The sequence below is a fragment of the Chiloscyllium plagiosum genome, chromosome 3, assembly GCF_004010195.1.
Source record: "Chiloscyllium plagiosum isolate BGI_BamShark_2017 chromosome 3, ASM401019v2, whole genome shotgun sequence".
NCBI lineage: Eukaryota > Metazoa > Chordata > Chondrichthyes > Orectolobiformes > Hemiscylliidae > Chiloscyllium > Chiloscyllium plagiosum.
In genome coordinates this window covers 68,449,657-68,468,743 of record NC_057712.1, presented here as the reverse complement: position 1 = coordinate 68,468,743, position 19,087 = coordinate 68,449,657, and the positions used below count along the sequence as shown (strand labels likewise).

The window sequence follows — 19,087 nt, the reverse complement described above, 5'->3', positions numbered from 1 at the left end:
GGTTGGGGAGGGGGGGGGGGCGAGGTTGGACAGGGTTCTGGTGGGGCGGTGGCTCATACGATGTCTCCTGAATGGGGAGCAGTCTTTAAAAACTCCGAGCCCCAGAGGAAAGGCATTTAATCGATTAACCGAATAATCAATTATCCGAACGAAATAGTGCCTACCCATCTCGTTTGGATAATCGAGGTTCCCCTGTACATGACCAAACAAAAGTGGACCCAGTACCAATCTGTGTGGAACCCTGTTGGTCACAAGCCTCCAGTCTGAGAAACAGCCCTCCACTACCACCACCCTCTGTCTCCTACCATAAAGCCAATTTTTTATCCAATTAGCAAACTCAGTGTGGATCCCATGTGGTCTAACTTTGCTAATGAGTCCATCAAGCCAAACCTTATTAGTTACTAAAGTCCAAGTAAACAATACTGCTCTGCTGTTAACAATCTTTTTGGTTACTCCTGAAAAAACTCAATCGAGGTTGAAAGACACAATTTCCCTCACACACAACCATGTTGACTACCCCTAATCATTCCTTGCCTCTCCAAATTCATGTAATTCCTATCTTTCAGACTCACCTCCAGCAACTTAGCCACCACCAATGTCAGGCTTGCAGGTCTGTAGTTCCCAGACTTCTCCTTACAGCTTTTCTTAAATAAAGGCACAACATTAGCCACCCTCCAATCCTCTGGCATCTCACCTGTAATTATAGATGATACACTATTCATGATATCTTGCCAGCTTGAAAGACCCATTTAGCCTATTCCTGTTAGCCAATCTTCCCAGTACTAGTGTCAATTCCCCCATGAGCTGGGTCCACTTCTCCTCCACCAGTCTTTGAACCATATATTGATCTCTCCAATCTGAATAGCTGTCATCAGTTTTCATATGGCTCAGGTAATAATGCAGAGATTATCATTTTAAAGATTCAGCTGCCAAATTTGCCACCTAACTTGATATACTGAGAATGCAGAACCTCCTCTTTTGGCATGCCTGTGCAGTTGATACCTGTATAGACTATGATATTTAGATCCTTTCCCTCCCATTGCAAGTTTCTCTCCAGCATAGTGCAGATCAGGCAAGACAGCCAATTGAACTCATGTTCTTTGCTACAGAGGTTGATGTCAAACTCACTCACTACTGTTTCCTACTACCTCTGCATTCCTTCCTACTGTCCCCTCTTGAGTGGCTTCCTTTATGTGGATGCCAAGGTCAGTTAACTCATCCATGGTTCAGTGCTCTCTGTCATCAAAACAAACTGAAAGAATCCCAAACCCGGTTGGACAATTAAGAAATTCCTTCCTTCTGAGACCTCTTACCTGTCTCTCTCTCTTACTCTCCCCTGTCCCTGAGCACTGACCAAATCAGATTATCCAACCCCTGTAGGAAGTGTGCCTATCTCTTGGGACAAAGAATGTAGGTAACATGTCTCCTCCCTGGTGTGTCACAGTGTCCGTAGTAGAGTCTCTAGTCATGAAGTTTGAGCCAAAGGTGCTCAAACTTGGAAGGCACTTGCTGAAGATCTGTTTGCTCTGGACCAAACTGATGCCCATCAACTTCCATATTCTGGAACTGTGACTCAACGACTGTTCTGCCTTCCTTAATGTGTTATAAAGAGCTACTTAGTTATTGTATTCAACTTTATATTCAATTATGTTTTTAGCTAATTGATTAACCTTGCCACCAGCCTCTGTAGTATTTTGAGTCTTAGCAATAGAATAAGTCTTAATCAATTATCAGATGTACGCCAGTTAATCAGCAACTTCTCCTGTTGCAGAGCAAGAATTAATTCCTGGAGATTGAAAAGGTTTAGGCTAAAGAATTCAACATTTCTTTCCCTTCTTCTACTTAACTCACTGAAATGCTTAGCTCTTGTATTCAGACACAAGTGACACTCAAGTGCTAAATTGCACTAAGTTGGCATTTTTAATGCTGCTAACACAAAACGCCTATCAAGATAACTTCATGAGGATCCAATTTCAGATGGTTTGTAGTGAAGCTGCTGTTTCACTTGGAACCGTTGAGGGGGGGAAACTGCTTAAGGCTGGCAACTGCAGAAATTAAACTTTCAGTTCAATGCCAACCAAAATTAGGTCTTGTACAGGTCAGAATGTCGTCTTTCTTATTCGACATATGGCCTTCCCACAAGGGAACATGCAGTGATTGGATTAGGAAGCAGATTATGAAAAGTGGAAGTGCTTTGAGGCCCCAAATTTTGTGCACCAGTTGCCATTATCTTTATGGGCCCACTCGTGCTTCTCTCCTAACAACGTGAATACTGTGGATCAATTGGGTGGCCAATACTAGGACATGCTACATTCTGTGTAGGATAGCATTAGTAGTGTGCAAGCTCATTAATGAAGCTTTGTGTTTGCTCATTTGATTATCAAAAGTAATACTCCATGTAGTGGCCACTCTTTCATCCTATATGTTTTTAATCAAACCGTTGGAACATGTTGCAGGTCAGACTTGAACATTCTGACCTTGAGGTAGAAACACTGCCAATGTGCCACTATATTCCCTGCCTACTCCACCTGGTATTGCAGGTGGTCTTCCATCCAAACACCAGCCAAGCCGGAGTGCACTTACTGTCTGCAATCAGAATAGTATGGCTGTCGACACAGTCTCCATATATGAAGTTAAAAATCATACAACAACAGGTGCTCCTTGGTCAGGTAGCTAGTGGAGTAAGACCATAAGACATAGGAGCGGAAGTAAGGCCATTCGGCCCATCGAGTCCACTCCGCCATTCAGTCATGGCTGATGGGCATTTCAACTCCACTTACCCGCATTCTCCCCGTAGTCCTTAATTCCTTGTGACATCAAGAATTTATCAATCTCTGCTTTGAAGATATTTAGCGTCCCAGCTTCTTCTGCATTCTGTGGCGATGAATTCCACAGGCCCACCACTCTCTGGCTGAAGAAATGTCTCCGCATTTCTGTTCTGAATTTACCCCCTCTAATTCTAAGGCTGTGTCCACGGGTCCTAGTCTCCTCGCCTAACGGAAACAATTTCCTAGCGTCCACCCTCTCCAAGCCATGTATTATCTTGTAAGTTCAACCTGCATGTTTACCTTTAGAGAATCCTTGACTAGCACTCCCAGATCCCTTTGTACTTTGGCTTTATGAATTTTCTCACCATTTAGAAAGTATTCCATGCTTGTATTCTTTTTTCCAAAGTGCAAGACCTCGCATTTGCTCACATTGAATTCCATCAGCCATTTCCTGGAGCACTCCTCCAAACTGTCTAGGTCCTTCTGCAGCCTCCCCACTTCCTCAGTACTGCCTGCCTGTCCACCTAACTTTGTATCATCGGCAAACTTCGCGAGAATACCCCCAGTCCCTTCATCCAGATCATTAATATATAATGTGAACAGCTGCGGCCCCAACACTGAACCCTGCGGGACACCGCTTGTCACCGGCTGCCATTCTGAAAAAGAACCTTTTATCCCAACTCTCTGCCTTCTGTCAGACAGCCAATCCTCAATCCATACCAGTAGCTCACCTCGAACACCGTGGGCCCTCACCTTGCTCATCAGCCTCCCGTGTGGCACCTTATCAAAGGCCTTTTGGAAGTCCAGGTAGACCACATCAACTGGGTTTCCCTGGTCGAACCTACTTGTCACCTCTTCAAAGAATTCTAGCAGGTTTGTCAGGCACAACCTCCCCTTACTAAATCCAAGTTGACTTGTTCTAATCCGACCCTGCTCTTCCAAGAACTTAGATACCTCATCCTTAATGATGGATTCTAGAATTTTACCAACAACCGAGGTTAGGCTCATAGAAGACAGAATTTATAGCAAAAGATCATAGTGTCAGACACTGATGCGATATATCCACATACACTCCCACACTTTTACAGACATATATACCCCTTTACACTCTCACACGTACACATACACACACACTCTCACAGACACTCATAACCCCTCCGCGCACACACATAGAAGTTTGTGGGATGAGTTTGTATTTGCAGAATTACATTTTATTTTGCTCAAAAACTACATGAATCCACGTAAGATTCTGTAAATCCCTTTTTTAGATTAGAATCATTCTGAACATTGGGGCACAAGACATCTTCACACAGGGCACCTCACATCTTCAGTGTATTATCTGGGCCAACATGGCACCTATTGTGAAAGTTCACTTGAGAATGTAACTTTAAGAAAGTTCTGGGATTTATATATGAAAGAACTGAAACCAACATGCCCATTCTAAAAGATGAGAGACTTAACAAACGATCCAGGTCTTTTTCAATATATAATTTCAGTTACATCACGCTCTAAACGTTTACTATAAATTCTGTGTCCTACGGTCTTATACTCCACAACCACCTGATGAATGAGCAGTGCTCCAAAAGCTAGTGCTTCCAAATAAACCTGTTGGACTATAATCTGGTATCGTGTGATTTTTAACTTTGTCCTCCCCAGTCCAACACCGGCACCTCCACATCATGACTTCCATATATGAAGACATCATTACACACATGCCACATGCTTGAGATGCATTTTTTGTCTTTTTGACAGCATGCATAGTGCAACTGGAACAGCAAATCATCTAATATATTACACATTCTTTACTGCTTCAGAAGTGTCTTATTTCTCAGAGGACCCAAGACGTAGAATTCACATCTAGCTCGGATATTCTTACACGGAACCTTGCCTTGATGTCCCTATATCCACGATCTGCCCTTGTTTACTTGCAATATGAAAGTCAATGGATAACAGCTTTATCAGTTCCATCAAAGCGTGCATGGTGTGCCTAAGACCTTTGGTATACCTTCAGAAGGGTGATCACTAAGGAGCTGTGACTACCTTCCAGGATTTCCTCCTGTGGATTCTTGAAAATTGTAGAAAATCAGTGACTTGAATTAGACTATAAGAATGTGTTAAATGATCATTATGCCTGTGATCTTGTTTCATTTGCTGCTGACATTTAGTTAACATGAGTATGATATGTATGCCATGTGACTGTTTAATATTAGTTTTGTCATCAAGTAACTCAGAGATTCCCATCTCTAGCCAAGCACACCAAGACTGAAGTGCTACTTTGAACTGCCTTCTCTGCAGCTATCAGTTGAGAAGTTGACTGGAGGGACTCTCCTTCAATTCTATGCCCTTCATGTTTTATGCTCTCTTCCGTGTGGAGAGGGAAAGAGGAAACCCATGAGTAAGTGTGATAGCATTTTTGGGTAGATGGGGATCATTCTTTTATGGTGATGAGGTTACAAGGATGACATTAATAAAGGTGAAACGAGGATGAGTATCACTGGTAGATGGATGAACATATGGGGAAGTGCGTAGACAGAAAGATAGGCTTACCTGCATAATTTATTTTTTGTTGCCTTCTCTCTGTATTTTATATTAAATCACTGTCCTTTAGTTTCTAATCCTCTTGCCAGAATTTCTCCATATTTACTGTTCATAACTTGAACACTGTTAAATCGCCTTTGCCCCCAGATTGGTCATTTGGCTACATTCCTACACCTACTGATGTAATCATCTGATGGAAGCCATTGCAAAACTCAAAATAGTGTTAATAACTCTGGTTTGACACATGCCCAGTGATTTAGTCACCTAGTATTTAATCTTATAATACTATTCATGATACCTAATCATGTGACATTAATCATGTAAATTGGTACATTTTCTTTGCAAATGCTATTAAAATTACTTTAATGTTTTAATATCACTAAGCCCCGAATAAAATTAGATTGTGTATTGCATAATAAGATGAATAAGAAAATGATGGCTCACATCACAAGCCAACCTAAATTCCCCCTTACAATAATAAAAATAGAAATTGTTGGAGAAACTCAACAGGTCTGGCAGCATCTGTGCAGAGAAAGCAGTTAACGTTTCAGGTTTGACCTTTCTGAAAAGAAGTTAACTCTGATTCTGTTCACAGACGCTGCCAGTTCTGCTGAGTTACTCCAGCAATTTCTGTTTTTGTTTCATATCTTGAACATCTGTAGTTTTTGTTTGTTTTATTTTAGTGTGTATCACCCTTACTTTCTGTTTTTCCCCCCTTAATTTATTCAGTTATTTCACCCCTTCCACCACAATATTGGCCATTATCATCCTTTATGTCCACTTTCAAGTTTGTGTTTCTCTGTCCTCTCTACCTTCAGTTTTTTTTCTCTCTCTCTCCCCACTTTGTGTTTCACTCTCCACACTTTCTTTCTCTCTTCCCCCCCCCGTCTCAGGAATCATGGAGTTTCCAATCAAATTTAATAGGCCCTGATGCCATTGTCCTCACAACCAACAGTGAAGCTGTGTGTTCTGAATAGCGGAGGAACCAACAGGGCTCAAACAACACTATTTGCAAGCTACATTGAGCACGTACTACAAGTGCACAAACTGCACTTAGGACAATTTGTCTTAAGTTGAGAGCAGAATGTCAGAAGATCAGATGGCTTTTCTGATAGACTTCAGGCCAAAGTATGAATGTTGGGAATCCAACCTCAAAGCATCCCCAGTTTTTAACTGCCGTGCACAAATAAGGTACCACAGGCTTTTTTTCCCTTTTTTACGTAAATGTAGCAGCACAATACATTTGTGTATTAGTCTTTAGTTTCTTTTGGAGTTTATTTGTGCGTGTAAGTTTGTGGGCCAAGATATTTGCAGAATCTCTCCCTAATTGAGATCCAAGATGGAATTTTGCTATGGTGATGATGATGAGTGACAGCTTGCACAGGCATTTCAAACCTCAACCCAATAATACCTGCCTGTTTTTGTAACAACAGCAGAAAGGGCTGTGAAATTGAAAGATAGTAGTGCAGTTGAACTTGTATTATTTTATACTCTGAGCTTGCCTGATTATTGTTTGATATTTTATGTGGGCATTGTAAGACATGTTATTTGTTCACACCACCACTGGGGATCGCTGTATTTTTAAAGGAGCAAGCATTGATCAAAATTTGTACTCTGATCTAGTTTAGAACGACTGCTACAAAATGACATTCAGCTTTCAATCCAAATGACATGATAACATTTCTGCCAAAGTTTGCTTCTGTTAATGATTGGTATGTTTGTTGAGTGTTAATCCAACAGATTTGGTAGAGTTGAAGGCCATTTGCAGTTACTTTTATTGACAGAGTTCTGAAATTTTAACCACATATTCATGGTAATTTTTATGCATGATCCAATTGAGATGTGCAGGACTTTGACTTGTAAATTAATGCCAAGATTACTTGCTTAACACAGTCTGAGGTGAAGAGTAATTTTTTTTTGTTCATTAAGAACCAAAAGTCTTTGAATAAGGATGGAGGCAATGACTGGTGAATATTTGATTCAGTATTTTTTATCTAATAGAATGCATTTGTATTAAACCCTACTGTGAATACCTGAAACTGTTCAGTTACAATGGGTATGAGGACATATCAGCCCAAGTATTATATAAAAACTAGAAATTTTACCCTGACGTAAACCCTTGTCTCCATTGATCATTGTTAAGAACCTTGTCTTTGTATAGTGAATGCACCTCAAATGTTTCGAAGTTTGTGAAAGAATTCCTATGCTGTTTAATTCTGTCTCCCTTTTAGTTCAGTCTTGTCTTACCAGTTGTGGCCTTTGATGAAGTGCAGCTTTATGGATACTGTCAGCTATTGTTGTATTTTAACCAAGAAGCATGTTTTTAGTTAAAAGTGTTGTGCAGTAGCACAGGATCTTACCAAGTTTCATCCTGGAAGAGACTCATTTCTGCTGTCATCTATTGCATCAAATATTTGAGTCTTCCTGACTGCCCTCCGCCCACCTGCATCCGTGCCTACTCTGCCACTTGAAGAAACCCAGTCCTGGTCCCCTTCTCTTTAGCACTGGATCTACTCCAAATCTTCCACTAAGTTAACTTGTAGATCCTGCATGACATGCTAAATGAATGGCCCAACAAATTCACATCCACCATCTACATACCCTGCTGAGCAGCACTTAACTCTTGCATTGAATAACCTTTAACTCTGCTTGCTCACTTAAAAAAAAAATGTACCTGTGGGAACGTACATGGATTTTCAGTAACAATGCATGAAATGTCCACAGTCCCATTGCCCTTAGAGTCATAGAGATGCAAGTCTTCCCTTTATGGTGCATGTCATAAGCTTACTTTACAATTAATCACATTTAAGATGGTCAAGGGAGTGGATGCGGGAGTGAAAACCTACTTGTTTAATTCATGCAGTTTGCAAAACAGAATTACTAACAAATATAATAAAGCATGTAACTGTTATGTGTATTTTTTGGTTGTGATTTGGAAACTGTTTTGTACCATGTAGGGCATCAATTTAAACTGAATTTTGAATAAGTCAAAACAGGATTTTACTACAAGTTAGGGCAGGAATCATACTTTTGAGATTGAATTATATACTTGTTAAATTTCACAAGATTGTAAATCAGTAGCTTTTGTCACCAATTATCACCATCAGTGTTTCTCATAGTTTTGAACTCCAAACACAAAATTTGAAAGGTATTTCATATTGTTGGTCCTTGGTATTTAAGTTTCTGGTCAGTAGTGATCCCCTGGATAATGATACTCTTGAATGTCAAGGGAAGTTGGTTAGATTCTGTCTAGTGTCTTGATCCTCTGGAAACGTAATTTTAAAAGGAAAGAATGCCCACAACACCAAAGGAAAGAAAAGCAATGAACTATTTCATTTTCCAAATTTTTATTGTAACAAATCAATTAAAATTAATAAAATTTAAAGGTTAATTCACAGGCCAGGATATTTTAAGTAAAAAGGTAAATTAAACTTTAGGTAATCTATGAAATCAAGATATGTCGTATATAGTTACAAATCTTACTTGCTGCAAATGAGCCATTACTTGCAATCTGTTTTCTCCACTTTACCTCCATTTCTGTAGGTTCTTTCACTTCCCACTTAATTGTTTCAGAGCTTCAGTGGCATTTGTTTGCAGCTGAATCCTACCCAAAGTCCCAAGGCCTTGTTACCACTAACAAGGTGCAGTCTCTGTACCCTCTCTCTCACCTGGGTCACAATAGTTCTGGTGGTGCAGAATTTCCAGTGAGTCCCTTCTTTGACCCCTTTACATAATCTTCATTGTCTTAGGCAGTCCCTCAAGACTTTACATGTTTCTTCCATTTTTCAGTCCACCCTCTTATGTGATCTGGTAGGCTCTGCCAAGCCTGAACCAGCTGCAGTGGGTGTTATCCAATACACAAATTCTTGCTATTCCTGTCTTCAGCGCTCTGTTTCTAACTGTATACCCCACACAGTAACACAGTCTACTATATTCTCAAAGACCTACTTCAATATCAGGATTTGTTCTGAAATGCCAGAGAATTGATCCACTTCTGAAGAGCCATACACAGGAATTTATTATTCTGAACTGTCGACTGTAAAGACGAGCTGAAACACACATTACTGTAATTAGGCTTCTGTTTACCTTTTTGCATATTAGGTTTTTATCCGATGGCAAGCTTGGATCACATATGTCTTTCCTAAAGCTTAATGATGTAACATTCAGAAAATTGGTGTAACCGTCTTTCAGAATACTCCCAATTTGCTTTGCTGTTACAAGAGACATCCTACAAAATAAAAATACAGATGTTTCCCGTATTTCATCATATTAATTGGAGGTGCTCATTTCCTGGGGCTTGTGTGGCACAAACTTTACTTGTCACTTATCAGCCTATATCTGAATCTTGTCAAGGTCTTGATGTAGGCAGACATATGAATGGTACTGAACACTGTCATGTGACAATAATCCAAAATCTGTTAAGGGATACAAATGTTGTCATATGTAATATGAGAACTTATTACACAATGTTCCATTTGCATCAGGATCATTAAATTGAGTTATATTTTTGTGAAAATTAAATAATAAAAATAATTGATATTAAATGCTTTTTACTTGATGATCCTGCATATAATTTTCAAATTATACTCTTCTTTGAAGTGTGTTTAGTGTCTGTAAATCCTACCCATATATCTTTTACTTGCATACATATTAGACAGCTGTTTTTAGCTGCTCTTCAGCACATTCAGTGTTTTTAGCTTTGTAAATGAAGGTATGCAAATTATAATCCAAGTTAATTGATAATTTTCTATTGGTTCCAAGAAAACAGCAGTCGATATATTTTGAAGAGACCTCATCTGAAGGATACTGTTTCATAAACCATTTAGAATTATTTCTTAAAGATTTTGAACAATTGCTGAGTACTGATATAAAATTAACAATATTTAACAATGTTTACATAAATTTGCTTTGATGCTTTCTGCCATTTTTAAAAGGTGACAGTCTGATAAACAATGAGAGAGAGAAGAAAATGGTTGCTCATACGCCAACAGGAACCACAAAATACACGGTAAAAATTTAAGACTTGTAATATATATAATTATTTTAATCAAATAAATTCAGGTAACTCAAACTTGTAACCCTATTGCAGATAATGGCAAAATAAATTGATGGACAGACATTGTATTGAAATATGAGACAATGTGTGAGAGATGTTCCAGAGCATTGAAATTGTAGTATGATACATAATTTTTTTTAATATTGCAGGCTGAATCTCAGGACACACTGAATTCCATTGCTTTGAAATTCGATGTTACTCCAAATAAACTTGTTCAGATTAACAGGCTTTTCAGTCGTGTTGTTGTTCCTGGTCAGGTATGGCTTTGGCAACTTTGTAAAAGCTTCTCCACCACTGTTTTAATATTTGATATATTTTTGGATGTTGTTTAAGTTTAAACTATACCCAATACCTTTCAGATTTTAAATGTACCAGATTCACGTTCCTCACATGGTACAGCAAATTCACCAGACTGTGATAGCCCTCTTACTCCACCTTCATCTGATGCTGAGTATGATAAACTCCCAGTGAGTATTCACGTTGTTAATGGATACTTATTCTATAAATAATAAACTATCTGTACATCCTTTTAAATCTGCATAGTTTGATTGTAAATGTTTACCAGACTACAGACATTTGGTTCATAATTATTAATCACCTTAGTTGAGGTTTTCATGTTAGCCTTTACTTGTATAATTAATTAACTAATCTAACCTTTGCAGGATGCTGATTTTGCAAGAAAGGTAACTGCAAAGAATTTCTTCTCACCAGTGCATTCACAATCTATTATGAGAGTAACATCTTCAGGTTCAGAAGATGACGAACCACTTACTGAGAAATTTTTGAAAATGAACTGCAGATACATAACAGATGGCGAGGTAACTGTAGTCATTACTTTGAACAATTTGAATTGTCATCATTTTCACTATTTTGATTCTTCCACAAACTGAATAAGCTCATTGATTTGGGAAGAACTGAAAATCTGACCATTGAATGACTGATTTCAAGATTTACAAAGTGCAACAAAGCAGGAATTGCTGGAGAAACTCAACAGGTCTGGCAACATCTGTGGGAAGAAAGCAGAGTAAAGGTTTGAGTCCATTGACTCTTCATCAGACCAGTTCATTTTAACTTTCTTCTTGCCTCTCCTAAACACTTCCATGTGTTTTGTACAACTGCAGATTTGGAGCAGGAAAATATAACATTTCCAAACTCCTAATTGAATTTAATCATGGTAAAAATTCTTTAACAATAATCCAAGATTCTTTTATAATTTTAGAATGCATAAAAATATTAGCTAAAATGCCCAATAAGTCCCCGTCTACTTCCCACAGCAGTGTGCCAGCCCATATGGTTAATTGCACCATGCTGAGGTGTAACAGTTGAGGATTTATGGTAGGAGAAATCATTCTCCAAAAATCACACTCCCCATTGACCCCACTACTTCCCCAACTGGCTTTGATCTCCCAAGGTGACAGTGGATCCTTTTTGAAGCATTCCATCTGGCTGAGGCCTCTCAAGCCATCCAATATTAGTGGGGTTGCCAAAGAGATCCTGCTGTAATGCAGTCTAAACAACTAAGGCATTGCACAGACTAAACTTTAAGGCAAGGTTAAAGGATTCTGTCTAACCACTGATAAGGCTTTGCACATTCAAAACAAATAAATTTGAAGAAGAGCAGAATCATTTTGGTGTCTAAATCTACATTATTTCCTCTGCCACTGCTACAAAACATAATCAGCTGATCGTTGCTGCTTTTAGGATCTTGTTTTGCTTCTTTTGAATGTTAAGCATAACATTCCTTGCACTACAAAGGGTTACATTTTATTCCAACTTCTTTGAATGAGATGGTGAGATGCTATACAAATGCAAGTTTTCATTTTCAGTTAAAGTTAGAAGTTTAGGACAAAGAAGTTGTAACACCATCACATCTTTACAGTGTGTAATGCGTTACAGTCGAAAACCCAGCATTTTTTAAACAATATAAAACTGAATCTCTGTTTACTTGCAGTTTTCTGTTGTATTCTGTCCGTGGTGTTGTTACATATGATGTTTTTATCATCAGGGTGTAGTGGGAGGAGTTATGATTGTCACTCCAAATAACATAATGTTTGACCCACACAAGTCCGATTCCCTTGTCATAGAGAATGGTTGTGAGGAGTATGGACTTATTTGCCCCATGGAAGAAGTGATATCCATTGCTTTGTACCCTGATATCTCGCACATGAAGATTAAAGATGCACTTCCATCGTAAGTGTTTTTCTTTTATAACAATGAATAAGAATTCTTTCTACTTTGGAAGTCACTTTGAATTTTCCTTGTGCACAACTACATTTAATAGTGAAATTGCAGTTTTGAATGAAATATGCTCTTGTCCAACAGGTTGAAATTTGTAAAAGTAATAGTTCAGATATATTATTGGGTTAAGTTAGCATTTGTGGTCCTTTGTTGCACATTCCTAATTGCCCTAGAGAGCTGCATTCTTGGAACTGTTGTAATCCTTGAGTTGTAGGGACACCTTTAGTGCTGTTAGAAAGGGAGTTCTAGGTTTTTTGACCCAGTGAAAATGAAGTGGGAATGGTAATATATTTCCAGGTGAGAATAGTTTGTGGCTTGGAGGGAGATTTGTCGGGGTGGTGTTCACATACATCTACTGATCTCGTCGTGATAGTGATAGATTTCATGGGTTTGGAATCTCTGGTTGCTGTGGTGCATGTTGTAGACAGTACACACTGCTGCCACTGCATTGGTGATGAAGGGCATAAATATTGAAAGCAGAAAACTTAAATGACACAGCAAAAAAAGCAATTGATTGAACTAGGAGGACTGGAACTAAAATAGTTTAACAGTTTCAAAATAAAATTATGGGAAAAAAGTATTCATTACATCTACAATACTTGCTTCATGTACAGACTTTATAGGATAAAATAACCAGTTCTGATTTTACTTTGCCATGTTGCTGTGGTTTCACATCGTTAAGTCAGAGTCAGAATTCAGAGATTTAAAGTTAATATGTATATTATCCATCTTGTACCCTTTTGTACTGCATTGTATTTGAATAATTTAAAGTTATTTTCTCATTTACATTTTTCATTTCAAGATTTTAAGTTTTGTTGACACTTTTATGTTCATTTATTTTAAATTTTTGTTTAACATCACATGTGCATACATCATTTATCCTGACAGTGATGTACCAAAGGATCTCTCTCCTCTGTATAGGCCTGGAGATTGGGATGATCTATCTGCTGAGAAGGACCTAAATCCATTTAATCGTTTCAAGGGTATGAATAAAACTAGTGAGTTGAAGACACATGATTCCTTGGAGAACTGTTATCCTGTCCAAAAAAGTATGGAAGATGCATCTGATGAAGTTTTTACAGAACTTGCACCATCCCCAGTTGAAGAGGAACATGCTGCTGTTGGTAGGGATGTTGCTAAAAATATGCTGTCAAAAATCAGTTCTGTGGAGTCTGACCTGCAAGACAAAGGATATTACGGAAAGGATTCAACTACTCAAGGGAAATCAACACACTTGTCTGAAACACTGGAAAGTAAGAAACCTGACTTACTTGTGAAAATTAGTGATTGCTGTGAACAACAAACCGTGTTTCAAAAAACTTTGACTGGGCAATTGTCAAAAATGTGCATTCATTCTTTTGAAAGCCCAACTAAAATGGTAGGTGTTCCTTTAGATGAGGTTAGTTCTGTGAACAATGAAGTTATTTGTAATAGTGGTGACCTTTCAACTGATAAAAACAAAGGAATCAACCTAGAAAATGACTTGACTAAAGGGAGTAGAACTCCCTTGGTGCAGGTTTATTCATCTGGTGTTCATCGAAATAACAATGAAATGACAAAATCTGCTCTGACGGAAGTAATTGAGGAAGATAATTTTGAAGCTGGTTGTCAATCAGAATTACAAGCTTTCTTTAACAAACTTAAAGGACCAATTGAAGGTAAACAGCAAATATTTCACTTCTTATTGAATCATATAATCACAGTATTTTACACTGTTATTTGGCTCATTATGTTTCTGTCAATTAACTGTGGATGACCTTACATTTAGTTCCAATCCTGGGCTTTCCTCCCATACTGTTAACATTTTTCTCTACATATTTGTTTCTTTCCTTTTAAAAGCTAGTCACCAGTTTCTGTTTCTGTCACCATTTGTGGTGGCAAACAATTGAGGATTCTTAAATATTTCGGAAGGATATAGACCGATTAGTGCAATAGACACTTAGTATCGGGGACTATGTAAAATTGATAAGTGAGATATATTTTTGAGGACTGCTAAGGAATGACGCAAAAAGGATCGGAGGAGCTGAGATGCCGAAGTTTTTTGAATGTAAGAGTACAGCTATGTAAAGAGGTTTAGAAATGATTAAGTGTGCATTCAAAATTTGTGTAAAACCGTAAGAAATAGGATGAGGAGTAGGCCGTTCAGCCCTTTGAACCTACTCCACCATTCAATACAGTCATGGCTGGTGTGACATTCAACATCATCTGACATTCTGTCTTTATTTTCCTGCCCTTTCCCCACAACCCTCAATTCCCCGACTGACCAAGAATTTATGTATTTCAACTTTAAATGGATGTGAGAGCTCTGTCCCAACAGCTATCTATGGCAAAACTTTCCAAAGACCCTCAACTGAGAGAAGAAATTCCTCCTTATACCAGTGTAACATTGGTGCCCTTTACTGTGAGATTATACTGTCTGATCCTAGACGCTCCCATGAGGGCAAACATCCTCTGAACATTTACCCTGTAAAGCCCCATAAGGATCATATGTTTAAACAAGATGACCTCTTATTTTTGTAAACTTCAGAGTAGAGTCCCAATTGGTTTAGCCTTTGTACATAAGGCAATCCCTTCATACCAGGGATCATCCCTGTGAACCTTCTTTGAACTGTCTCCAATGAAATAATATCTTTCCTTAAATAGGGGACCAAAATTAGTCGAGGTACTGCAGATGCCATCTCACCAGCACCTTAAGCAGTTGCAGTAAGACTTCCTTATTCTTATACTCCAACCTCCTGGAAACCGGAACCAACATCTTATTAGCTTTCTTGACTACTTGCTTGCACCTGTGCCCTAGCTTCCTATGATTCATGTACAAGTTCCCCCAAGTCCCTTTTGTATTACAGATTTCTGCATTTTTTCCCCATTTAAATGATATTCTTGTTCTCCTTTCCAAAATTTAACAACTTTACATTTTTCCACATTTTTATTTGCCAACTTTTTGCCCACTTACTTAATCTATAAATCTCTCTCTAAACTGTTTGATTCTGTTTCACGACTTGTTTTTCCACTACTGACCAACTTGATTACTAGAGGATATAAGTTCACCATCAACAAATCAAATTTAAGAGGTTTTGTTCTGTCAGTTAGCGGAATATGTAATGTCCAATTAGAAATAGTAACGGAAACAGACCTATAATATTTTAAAATATTTATTCACTTGCTTTTTAAAAGAGATGCATACAGTGACATAGCCAATTAAATAATGATCTTTTATGCTGTTATAATAAAGGTTATCAGTGTTTTGGGTTTTATAATTTTAGACAATAGAATATAAGTTTCAAGCAGTTATTATAAATTTTCACTTGGCAATGATTAAGACACAGCAGAGTACTGTGTGCAATGTTTGGGTGTCCCCTTGTAGAAAGTAGGTAAACCCATCCAGCAAATACAGGGATAAGTAAATGTATGTATGAGGAGAGGGTTGAGATATTTATCTTTAACTGCTGGAGCTGATCAGGCTGAATGTATTTTCAGAGCTCTTTGTAATGTTCAGAATGTCTCAATGAGGGAAATAATGAGAGACCACTGCTTTGGATAGAGATTCTATGATGAAGACTCATTAGATTAAAATTATCAGAGAGTGAGAGGAAAGGTTAGGAGAATTTTATTTCCACAGAGATAGGTTGGAACGTAGAATGCTTTCCTTAAGGAAGATGTTTAGGTCAGTGTACCTAGCTAATCTCATTGCTCCACTTGCTCTTTCGCTGCCCAACTACTTATTCTTGAATTACAAAGAGCTGACACAGCCAGAATAATTTAATTAGCTTTCATTTTGAAGTCAGGGATTTAACATCCTAACAATATCTGAACAGTGGCAATAGTTTTTGATATTTGCCTGATCAAAGTTTCACAGAATTTGAACAACTTTATCAGATTTTCTCATGATGAGAGCTTGTGTTTGTATGGTACATTCATTATTGAAGGCATCCCAACCAATTTTAGTGAGATGCAAGAGGAAACTAATGTCCTACTGAAGGAGTAGATGTTAGGAGAAATGAACAAAATGATTGTCAAGGAAAAAGGTTTTTGGGGAGTCCATTTGGGGTAAATGGTAATTAGAAGCCAGAGTTATTTGATTTACTAATCATAATTTCATTAGTTCTTTCTAATTACATCACTCCACTTATATCAGTAGGATTAGATCTCCCATTGCTCATATTTAAATATTTTCAGATATGCTTCCATCAAAAGAGGAGAAGAGTAAGAAACCACCTATGTTCCTCTGCATTAAAGTTGGGAAACCTATGCGAAAGTCATTTGTATCATATAATTTGACTACGATGCATCAATATGTGAAGAAGGGCAAACAACCAGAGTATTGGTTTGCAGTTCCACAAGAAAGGTGAGTTCTTGAATGTTTAATTATTTTGTCACTTAAAGCTTCAAAGGCTAATCGTTTTTCCCAATGAGCAAATAATTTTTTTTTCTGCAACTTTTTGAAATCATGTTTGTGTGTTTTCAACCACTTTGTAGGATCTAGAAACGACAGCAATTTGGAATTATTCAGCACCTTTGGTATACGGAAAAGTCTAAATCATTTCTCAGACATGTAAGCAGTAAAAAAAGAAGCTGAACCAAATATAGGTGCAGAATTGGGTTTTGGATCTTGCAGGCGAGGAGATGTAGCGAGAGAATTTCTGGTTGTAAATGTGAAATTCATTCATTCAGTTATTAGAGTCTTCAGGACAGATGATGATATTTGGATGAAAGTGGGCATTGGAAGATCTTGATACAAACCTCCAGAAATAGCCAGCCCCCTCCTATTTCAGGTTCTAATTATTCTCAAGAATGCACCAGAATTTTCAACTTTAAATCTCAGTTTCTACATGCATCAATCATTTCATGAAGAATTATTTCCTGATTTTGTTTTTCTCTCTGTGCTTGTTTGAACTTGTTGCCTTGTCCTCCTCTTGCAACTTAATTTTAAAATTTGGATACCTGTTGCACCACCTTTGGAATGCTCTTTATTAGCACCTGCTTTGTATGCTAAAAGCTGAACTTTCACCAGTCATTCATCAAGTTGTAGAGATGTACAGCAAGGAAACAGACCTCTTGGTCCAGCTCATCCATGTCAACCAGATATACTAAATTAATCTAGTCCCAATTGCCAGCATATGGCCCATATCCCTCTAAACCTTTCCTGTTCATATACCCATCCAGATGCCTTTTAGATATTGTAGCTGTATCAGCCTCCACCACTTCCTCTGGCAGCTCATTCCATTAACATACCAACCTCTACATGAAAAAGGTGCCCCTTCGATCCCTTTTAAATCTTTCCCTTCTCATCTTAAACCTATGCCCTCTAGTTTTGGTGCCCTCTAGGTTTGGACTCCATCACCCTGGGGAAAAGACCTTATCTATTTACACTATCCATGCCCCTCATGATTTTATAAACCTCTATAAGGTTACCTCTCAGCCTCCGATGCTCCGGGAAAATATCCCCAGTCTTTTCAGCCTCTGCCTATAGCTCAAACCCTACAATCCTAGCAACAGTCTTGTAAGTCTTTTCTGAACCCTTTCAAGTTTCACAACTACCTCCCCATAAGTGGGAGACCAGAATTTCACACTATATTCCAAAAGTGGCCTAACCAATGTCCTGTACAGCTGCAACATATCTTCCAACTCTTATACTCAGTGCATTGGTCAATAAAGGAAAGCATACTAAATGCTTTCTTCACTATCCTGACTATCTGGGTCTCCACTTTCAAGGAACTATGAACCTGCATTCCGAGAGAACGAGATCTTTCTGGACAAGACCTTCAGCGAGGTTATTACACCGACCAGAGCAAAAGAGAGCAGACAATGAGGAAGGCAGAGAGGAGACAGGTGCAAGACACCCTGGGGGAAGTACCTGTCTGGAACAAGTTAAATCTTTTGGAAACAGAGACAGATGACACTGCCAGTCCGCAAGGCGGCCAGGTCTGTCAATCAAAAGTTGGCGTGGAGACAGATTGGAAGAGTCGGACATCGCACAGAGCCGTGGTAATAGGGGACTCCGTAGTGAGAGGAACTGACTGGGGTTTTTGTGGCAGCAGGTGGGACTTAAGGATGGTGTGTTGCCTTCCTGGTGCCAGGGTTAAAGACATCACAGACAGATTGCAGGAAATCCTCAAGGACGAAGGTGAAGAGCCAGAAGTGGTGGTACATGTCGGCACAAATGATGTCGGGAAGTAGATGAGGAACATACTACAGCGGGACTTCGGAGAACTAGGAAGAAGGCTGAAAAGCAGGACGTCCAGAGTGGTTATCTCTGGTTTGCTTCCAGTTCTCGGGTTGGTAAGGCCAGAAACAGGGAGATAATGGACTTGAACGTGTGGCTGGGGAACTGGTGCAGGAAACAAGGATTTAAATTCTTGGATCACTGGGGTATGTTTTGTGGTAAGCATAAATTCTACAAGAGACTGTTTGCACCCCTTAATAGGTTAGGGACCAGCATTCTGGCAGGCAGGTTTGCTACTGCAACACAGCTACGTTTAAACTAAGT

General features: G+C 38.6%; 1 protein-coding gene across 9 annotated transcripts in view; it reads left to right on the top strand.

Moving 5' to 3' along the window:
• The window catches only part of LOC122544600 (nuclear receptor coactivator 7-like), a 122,593-nt gene that overhangs the window by 68,372 nt on the left and 35,134 nt on the right, over positions 1–19,087 (top strand). For 7 of the 9 annotated variants that reach the window (XM_043683919.1, XM_043683927.1, XM_043683949.1 and 4 more), the window contains 7 exons: positions 10,241–10,314; positions 10,512–10,619; positions 10,722–10,829; positions 11,025–11,180; positions 12,368–12,552; positions 13,489–14,258; positions 16,777–16,945. In XM_043683919.1, the coding sequence (XP_043539854.1) occupies positions 10,241–10,314; positions 10,512–10,619; positions 10,722–10,829; positions 11,025–11,180; positions 12,368–12,552; positions 13,489–14,258; positions 16,777–16,945 (1,570 nt within the window). The remainder of the gene's footprint in view (positions 1–10,240; positions 10,315–10,511; positions 10,620–10,721; positions 10,830–11,024; positions 11,181–12,367; positions 12,553–13,488; positions 14,259–16,776; positions 16,946–19,087) is intronic. The other 2 variants (XM_043683925.1, XM_043683932.1) reach the window with 2 other exon arrangements.